The following is an 8,839-nucleotide window of genomic DNA, read 5'->3' as shown; positions in this document are numbered from 1 at the left end:
GCGACCAGAATCTAAATTGCATGAATGCCTGTACGTGCAAAACTGCTTTTGTTTGTTTTTCTAATTATTTATTATTGCCGTATAAAAATATGTATATGAACTTGATTGCCAGTGTCTTCTTGCAAAATGACTTTATCAGATAAAGAAAAAGCTTAAAATCGACTCACAGGACAGCCATTAAAGATTTGTCCCTTTTATTTCATCATGGAGACTCTTGGATTGTGAAGTGTGAACAGCAGGGAAGACATAAAATATATCAGTGATGACTCTTTAGTATATACAAATGCATCTTTTTACCTTTTTTCCAGTTAACGTAACAGACTAGTGAACAAAATAACAGGGGCAGAGAAACACAACAAAAGAGAGAGCTTAATCAGGATACAAACATCAGACACACCATTCAAAACAGTGAAGTCGCTCTTGCCACACACAGTAGGAACTGAACACAGTGCTTGTATGAGGCATAACTTGCAGGCTCAAGTGTGGTTCGTAACATTTCCAGCTTGCGATAAACATTACAGAAGCAAAACAAATTGCACATCCGACAAAATACAATTGGAAATGAAAAACCAAAAAAATGCTAGTTTTTTTTAAAACTGGACCTTTAAAATGCATCCAAAATGCTTAATTAAACCGGGAAGTCATATAAAATATATCTAGTCACAATATTCTCTGAGAAGTGCAAAACACAAAGCTGCTCTCACACCGGATAGCCACAGTGTTTAAAACTCAACCTATTTGTGTAAAAGTTCATTTGTTTTATAAACCTTAAAAAAAAAAAAAAAAAAACCTTCATTAATCAAACTCACTCATATTGATCAGGCCAAAATCACAAATGCTTGGGAAAGCTGAGGGTTTCTCATAATCACAGCACTTTTAGTGGTTCACAATTACGTCTTCTTGGAATGAACAGCCTGGCTATTAATCAATCAACCTTTATTTGTATAGCATCAATTAATAAGTGTTATCTTGATGCTATACTATATATATAAATATGTGTGTCTATGAGGTAAGATTTCTGAACAGAGTGCCTTCACTCTTAAAATACACACCCGAAAGAGCTTTTTGAAGTTCTACTGAAAATAAACATCTTTACAAAAAGACAAGCACTATGTTCATACTGAAGGCACTCACGCAAGGGAATAATCCTAAAGCTTTTCACTGTAACAGAAGAGCTTCATATTAAGATATTTCAGCTTTACCACAATACTTTTTTTTTATAAGCAACGTAGTTAATGAGTGAATAAATAACCACGTTAGGGCCACAGTACAGACACATGTTGGGACAGTTAGCATACAGTACAAATCAGCCACAACCAAACTCCTCCTCAGTGCTTACACATGATACAGCTCAACACAGTGCATAAACATTTACAGTACATCTCTAGAACCTTCTCCTGCCCGTCACACCTGTCTGACCAGTGACACACAAAGCTCTGTATCCAGGTCAGACCAATATTACACCTACAGCAACTACACTGTAAGACTTCATTTACAAATATCCTTTAGTATGTCGAAGCAACAATCTGTTGTTCGTATCTGGTGCTATTTGCATTTGTTATTTTGGGTCTTTTAGAGTTGTTACTGTACCTAATCAAGGTGTGCACATGAAGTAGAGCTATTTGAAGTCTTACAGGCAGTGAAGTGCATTCAAGTTGATGCTTTGGCTTTTCCCTGGTCCTCCACCTTTTTAATCGCCGCCTGAATCTTTGCCTGGTCTCCCAAGAGCTGCCGAGGTTTCACAGGTTTCAGGTTTTCATCCAGTTCAAGCAGAACAGGTATCCCTGTAGGTAAAGTCACACTGGCGATATCCGCGTCTGATATACCTGTAGAAAAAGTGGGGAGAAGAAGTTAGGATCAGACAGAGCGTGAAATCAGCCATAACCAGGCATTAGTACTACATACAATAATACTGTTACAGCACCCTGATAGTTTATTATCAAATGTATGACAATAAAAACAATCTGTCTGTATGTATATATCCTGTGCTGCAGCCGATATAATTTGATATAACATTTGAGTTGTTGGGTGTCTTTAGGCAAGAGGAGCCTCACAGGCTTATGAGTGTAATGAAAGGTCATCCAAATGTAACATAAACTCTCTGGCCTTTTTGCAAAAGTTCAACCTGCCATTTCTGGAGCTGGAATATGTCCTTCCAATTCAATGACTCTGATGACTAGAAACAGCTGAATTCAACTATATGCATTTGCCACAAAAAGACAAAGCTGTGTGAGTGAGGGAGACTATTGTTTATAACAGCTTGGTTCAGTTCAGTAGCATACCTTCCAGGTGTTTCAGCAAAGCCCTGCAGCTGTTTCCATGGGCCGAAATGAGCACAGTCCTGCCTTTCCTTATCTCTGGCACCACAGTGCTGTCCCAGTACGGAAGCAGCCGGTCCAACACCTCCTTCAGGCTCTCTGCTCGGGGCAGGTTCTCCTTGGCTACGTCACATGTGTTGTATCTACGGTCATTGTAGATTTCCAGGAAGTAAGGGTGGGATTCATCAATTGGAGGTGGAGTGATGTCATAACTCCGTCTCCACAGCTTTACCTTTTCCTCTCCATGTTGTAGAGCCATCTCTGCTCGGTTCAGGCCAATCAGAGAACCATAATGGCGCTCATTCAGTCTCCAAGACTTCACAACAGGTACCCACTCCTGACCCATAGCCTCCAGAACCAGCCACGCTGTATGAATGGAGCGGCTGAGGATGGAGGTGAATACTAAGTCAAACTTGTAGCCCTGCTCCTTCAGGAGTCTTCCACAGTCCTGGGCCTCCTTTAGCCCATCCTCGCTCAGCTTCTGGTCAACCCAGCTACAGAAACGGTTCTCCTTGTTCCAGTTCCCCTCCCCATGCCTCAGCAGAAACAGTTTGTACTTGGACATCAGAAACACAAGCCTGCACACATTCAACCGATTTTACAAAAAAAAAAAAAAGAGAGAGAGAGAGTTTTTGGAGTTAGTGATAATACAAACAGATACCACTAACACCCAGCTGGCAATGTATAGTCACAGTCTGTATATTTGATCTACTTGTACTTGTACTTGTTGAAGGCAGGCCCAACAAAAGGTTAAAGGTTGTCATAAAAGGGTGCCAGACTAAAGGCAGATCAGCAGTTATCCTTAATAGCTGGCCACATCGACAGCTTAGATTCAAAACAATATCAGAAAGGTACGCAAATAAATGGATGCACATCAATTACTGGGTGCTTCTTTTGTTTTTAGCTTTTTAGCAAGCCAAAAAGGATGAATGGACGTGTTGCTGTACAAAATGATCATCAAAACGGTTTATATCAGGGGGCCGCTGAGATCGTATCAACACAACTCTGGACATCTGGCAACCTCGTGCTAAAATAATAAAATAATGTTGTAAAATTTTGTCTTACCCTTTTCCGGCTTCCAATCCGGCTTAAATGAAGCTAGTACCGCTGTAATTGTTGACAGTATTTGGGAGGCCATGTACAACAGTGTCCTGGGTGCCCTGAAGATTGACGTCCGATGCTCCAATCAGAATGGGAAACGACCACATGTGGGCGGTGCTTTGTGAGCAAACGTTATGCCCATATTAGGGGTGGTAGTAAAGACCGCGCACGTTCGCAGTGAAGGGGAAGGGGAGGGGGAGGAGGAGGGGAGAAGCGGGTGGAGGGGACCCTCGTCTCTCTCGTGCCTGGATATGTTGCAACGGTTTGGTTTGTTGTATGGGCTTTAAAGGTTGTCTGCTTGAGGATGGACGGAGGTTTCTGGTGTTTGCAAAGGAGGACAGCATTTAAGGCCAACTGAGTTTACAGGCAAATGACTGCCAGTGTTTGGTAAAAAAAAAGTGAGAGGAATGTAAATATGGCCGAGTCAAGCCTTAATAAACGTTTTGTTTAATACTGCCATATTTGTCTTGACTTTAATTCATTTTAGAAAATGTTCTGTGCAGTTCTTTTTTTTAAATCTCCAGTTTCATCATTTAAAATCTTTTTGCTACTATACAGGTGTAATACAGGGCATCAATATGGATGAAATTTCACATCAACTTGTGTATTTTCATTGCACTATATTGATATTGTGACACATGTTACTCACTCTAAAGGAACGCTTATTAAGAATAAGTAAAGGCACCAGGCAGGTGGGATGACTGTTTTAACAACACTGAAAGAGAAAGTAAGTCACATTCACTTAGAATATGCTAAATGAAAGTCCATCCTATCTGTCTCTGGCCGGCTCCACTTTTCAGAAAATGTGTGTCTCAAACATGCTTTTTGGATATTTTTTCTTCATGACATCACACAGGGCAGAAGTCCCTCCCCCAGGTGGGTGACACTCCCACAGCTAGTTGTTCGATCTTCCTTCTGAGTCTGCCTTCTGACTGGACACAACATTGGCAAGGTGCAAGAAAGCTCGAGCCACACAAGCCCTTCCAGGGAGGGGCGTGGTCAGAGTGAGCTCATTTGCATTTAAAGCTACAGACACAGAAACAGCCTGTTCTGAGCAGGACTGTAATAAAGGGGTTTATACGAGGGAGAGCAACCTTGGTGGAAACGACATAGCCTATATGATGATGATGAACTATCAGGCATGCATGTGATCAATAGTTTAAAAGTTTTATAAGGAGAGCTATAATATTCCAATATAACATTAAAAAGGACTATTATATTCTGAGGATAACACTTTTATTTGATTATTATAAACACCATTCACAACTTGACCCCATGAACATTTAACCTATATTAGCTTCCCCAGGAATGTGTATTAAGTATTCACTCTCTTTGTGAGACAATCTTGATTCAACAGCCATTTTTTATACCTGGAAATCCCATTATACCAACGATGCCTTTGAAGAAAACGATTTCAAAGAATAATTCAGATCAAATTCAGATTCATTATTTACGACAAATATTCAATTATCAATTTCCTTTCCTGTTTATTGTTGTCCAAAACAGAAGTCAAAAACCAAGCCTGTTACATTACAACGTTATCTGGACAGCCAATGGCGGTGCTGGGTTCATGAAATCCTCTTTATACTAAAAACTGCAAAAACATTACAGAACTTTGGTTTGTTAAATAGATGTGTTTTTCATAATACCTCATACATTCTGTATAAAAGAAATGTATTGTGTGAATTATAATGAAGTGGAACATGTTCACTGTTGTTGTAATAAAATGAACTTATTATTTCCTGGTTCCACCTGTTTAGAGCACCAAACACCTTCACAGTGAAGTTCAGTATTTCTACTGGCCAGCGTTAAACAGTTTCTTCCTGCCCTCCATCCCGGACATGGACTCCACGTTCTTACGCCAGTCGGTCACTTCCTCTTTCTGTTAAGTCAAAAGATGAGTCAGGTCACCACATTCTCTGTAACAATTCAAGCTATTTGTACTAAACACATGGGTTAACGAAGTTGGGGAATTTGTATATTTTTGCTTTGTTAAATTAAAGGAATAATAATAATATATAATAATATATTATATATAATAATAATAATAATAATAATAATAATAGATGTTCCGCATCTATATAACGCATGTCAAGTCATTCTCAGGATGTATCTTCTACTTTCTAGTTCCCTAAAAAGTGTTTTAGGTGTGCTTGTTTTTGAATCATGTTATATTTAAGGTGTAATCTAAAGTTAAATTTGGTTAGGTTCTCTTGCTGTATTTCATACATTTCTATTTTGAGCTTTGGCATTTGTGCTCACAACTTTCAAGCTTCTGCATGTTAGGTACTCCAAAATAGAAATCTGATATCACCCAGAGCATGTGTTGCCCATATTTTATGTCGCAACTGCACCATTTATGGCAACCAGTTTGTCATGATGAAGAATATGTTGTTTATTAGAGTCCCATTAAAAAAAGTAAAGTGATAGATATATGAACCTAGAAACTGAACTAGCAGTGACTTGATTTAAACTGAAACCTTATGGTCTGCATTCAACTGAATGAAAACTCAGGAGCTCTTACCTTCTCCTCCTCCTTCTTCACAGTCTTGAGGTTGGCCTTGAAGTCCACAGACTCTTTGACTTTACTGCCCAGCAGAGCACCCAGCATGGCGTCAGCAGAGACCCTCACCCTTTTCAGGTTGGGTCTCTTCATTTTGCCCTTCAACTCAAAGATCTTCTGAGACAAGTTCTGTATCTGTTTTCAACAGAAAAGACAAACCTGCCATAAATATTAACTTTTAATCCACAGTGAGTAAAAGTTACATATATATCCCAAACATTTGTAAATTACTAAATTCAAATCAAGCTACAGTTTCTAACTAAAATTTAACTTACCTCTTTATCATTTATCGACACTTTAGCATTGATGTCGTATCGCACTTCATCAACCACATCAATTTTCTGGTGAAGCTCTTTGCAAAGGTTCTGTGGACAAAAACCACGAGTGCATTAGACTTGTGTGATAGAGCATTTTCATGTTTGATGACCTTTTTTGCAGGTGGAGCCCAACTGGTGTAAGAAAGTTAGCTGGCAAAGTTAGCTAACTGGTAATATACTGGCAGAAACAGCTTTTGAGGACCCCTTGTTTACTATCAAAATAATGTTAAACGTCCTGTTAAACTTCCATCAACGCTTGCTTCCCAATTTTAAGAATTCATCAATGCCTTCAGAAATATTTACGTTGCTAGAAAAGAGTTTGTGGAGTCAGAAAGAACATTTAAAGTGTCTTTGTAGATGATTGTTCAAAACGAGGTACATGTGTTGACTTGTTAAGAATTTTTGGTGGACGCTTGTAAGTACACACAGTCTATAGACACAGTCAGAGAGATGTGTCAAAACACAGTGGAAAGCCTCTGATTCAGCACCAGTTAAAATTTAACACCGGGCAACGCTGTAAAAAAGATCAACTCTAGACATAAAAAACTCTTGATTAATGTATATATTTTGTACACTCATGTCCAGGAGTGTGAGGATGTAGAATACCAGGATTTGTTGAATGGGTTTTTGTGATTTGAGGATTGATGTACTGTATATGAGGAGCAAGAACAGACGACACACCTCTTTGTTTTTCTTCAACAAAGGTATTACATTTCGATAGAACCTGGGTTATACATTCTTGCATTCCTATTCTGACATCATTGTCAACATAAATTAGTTTAAAGCAGCAATATCACCTTAAAATAATCAAACATTTACAATTAATTCAAGCTGCTTCAGCTAGATACCAGTGGGGATATGTAGAATGTCTTTTGTTCAAAGAAACCCTGGTTTTACTTTCTTTAAATCCACACACATAAAAATAACTCCTGATGTTGCTGCAGATAAATACTGTGTATACCTGTAGTTCCTGCAATGACAGGCTTGACATCTGGAGTGCTGGGAGTCTCTCAGACAGGATCCTCTCTCTTTCATCTCTTTTAAATTGCTTGTCTGTCTCAAGCATGGTTATGGCCTTCTTTAGCAGTTTGGTCTGGTGCATTGACAAAGTAACACATTGGTTTAACAGAAGAAAAAAAAGATTCACTGCGGACTACGGCTGTAATGTTTTTAACAGGTTTTTACAGCGTCACTTTCCAAGACAAACACAAAGTTACACATACATTACCTTTAAGAACAGTCTGCGAGATGCAGAGATTTTAGGCTTCGGTTTCTGGAAATAGAAGAAGCACACATGTAGAATTTGTAATGTTTATTAAAAAATCAGCAAGAAATTCATTTTCCTTGTTCATGATGCTTTCTGTGCAGGTTTTGCACCAGTCCACATTTGTAATTCATCAAACACAAATGTAGTAAGATATATTGTGTTGACTTAAACCTGATAACAATTCACACAGAGCTAACAGGACACTTTTCTGTATTTTTTAATTAAAAGTGTGACATCTATTAACTATTCCTTAACTAAATCAATGGATACTGTAGTAAACTAAAAAAAGAAATTTAAGACATGCATCAATTATTCACAGTTTAATCAACTCACCGCAGCTCTATCCAGACAGGAAGGAGGTGTCCATTGTTCAAGAAGAGAAAAAGAAGAAGTTGAATTTGTTTATTTTTCATGTTTTATTTTGTGAGAAGTTTCTGAAGATGGTAAAGAAAACATTTGTACTTACGATTCAGACATGTTTGCAGACCTGTGTTTCCCCTTATGGAATCTAAGAAAATTAATAAAAAGACGACGTCATTAAAGACATGACAGATTGGCTTGTTTATGGTGCACAGGGAGAAGAAGCGTTAAGCAAAGCGGCTGTCAGTTGTCATCACTTCTGTTTGAGGAATCCTCAAACATACCAAAAGGTTTGAGCTCTATTGTGAAGGACACAAACAGTGAATGACATTGTCTTAAGGTCACACTGCTGGACAATGTCATGTGAAGTAATCACTTTAGAAAAACATAAATTAGGATAATTTCATGATCATTTATTACAAAATATACAGAAGGCAGGATTCCTGTTTATGTAAGTATTTCTGATAACATTTTATTTCAATAAGACAAAAATAATCCATTTTAGACAAGAACACTTGTAAATTAATACCTTGACAGTATTAGTTGCTCAGAAATAATAAATAAGGAGTCAGTAATCAAATCTACACCTTCCTTATTTATAAATGTGTGTCTTTTCAAGATAAGAGGAAGCCAGCCTTAGTCAAACCTAAACAAAGTCATTCCTCTCTGACTCATATGTTAAGAGATTTCTGATTAGATAAGAAAACACTGATGTTCCATGTTCAAAATATTAGAAAATAAACATAATGCTGCTCCAGAAGAAAAGTCCAACAACATTCTTTGTAATAATGATGAATTGAGATAACTTTTCTCAACTCCTAAAAACAACATGCTTATAAAAAAAATCAAACTCCTTACCTTATACAGTAGGTGACAAATAACGGCAGACGTCTTTTCCTGAGACGAGAAGGGC

The 8,839-nt window shown here is 38.0% G+C and overlaps 2 protein-coding genes across 2 annotated transcripts; both read right to left on the bottom strand.

The window, feature by feature from the left end:
- Positions 1-177: 177 nt before the first annotated feature.
- On the bottom strand, positions 178-3,516 carry bpgm (2,3-bisphosphoglycerate mutase). The gene is made up of 3 exons (XM_079345706.1): positions 3,384-3,516; positions 2,283-2,896; positions 178-1,826 (listed from the first exon to the last, which is right to left on the bottom strand). The coding sequence occupies exons 2-3, from the start codon at positions 2,881-2,883 to the stop codon at positions 1,651-1,653; spliced, it is 777 nt and encodes a 258-aa protein (XP_079201832.1). The 5' UTR covers positions 2,884-2,896; positions 3,384-3,516; the 3' UTR covers positions 178-1,650.
- A 1,163-nt stretch (positions 3,517-4,679) lies between these two features.
- On the bottom strand, positions 4,680-7,572 carry LOC306825381 (troponin I, slow skeletal muscle-like). The gene is made up of 5 exons (XM_079346087.1): positions 7,528-7,572; positions 7,261-7,392; positions 6,258-6,347; positions 5,944-6,117; positions 4,680-5,301 (listed from the first exon to the last, which is right to left on the bottom strand). The coding sequence occupies exons 2-5, from the start codon at positions 7,363-7,365 to the stop codon at positions 5,215-5,217; spliced, it is 456 nt and encodes a 151-aa protein (XP_079202213.1). The 5' UTR covers positions 7,366-7,392; positions 7,528-7,572; the 3' UTR covers positions 4,680-5,214.
- Between the last annotated feature and the right edge of the window lie 1,267 nt (positions 7,573-8,839).

The sequence above is a fragment of the Symphodus melops genome (genome assembly GCF_947650265.1).
Source record: "Symphodus melops genome assembly, chromosome: 6".
Lineage (NCBI taxonomy): Eukaryota > Metazoa > Chordata > Actinopteri > Labriformes > Labridae > Symphodus > Symphodus melops.
This window is presented reverse-complemented; position numbering and strand designations above follow the sequence as displayed.

Bases quoted from the DNA above. Each gene is read 5' to 3' on its own strand.
- bpgm (XM_079345706.1), bottom strand. From the start codon at position 2,883: ATGTCCAAGTACAAACTGTTTCTGCTGAGGCATGGGGAGGGGAACTGG. The intron at 1,827-2,282 runs GTATGCTACTGA...CTTTTTCTACAG, and splicing joins TTTGCTGAAACACCTGGAAG to GTATATCAGACGCGGATATC.
- LOC306825381 (XM_079346087.1), bottom strand. From the start codon at position 7,365: ATGCTTGAGACAGACAAGCAATTTAAAAGAGATGAAAGAGAGAGGATC. The intron at 6,118-6,257 runs GTAAGTTAAATT...TGTTGAAAACAG, and splicing joins TGTCGATAAATGATAAAGAG to ATACAGAACTTGTCTCAGAA. The intron at 5,302-5,943 runs GTAAGAGCTCCT...TTGACTTAACAG, and splicing joins TGAAGAAGGAGGAGGAGAAG to AAAGAGGAAGTGACCGACTG.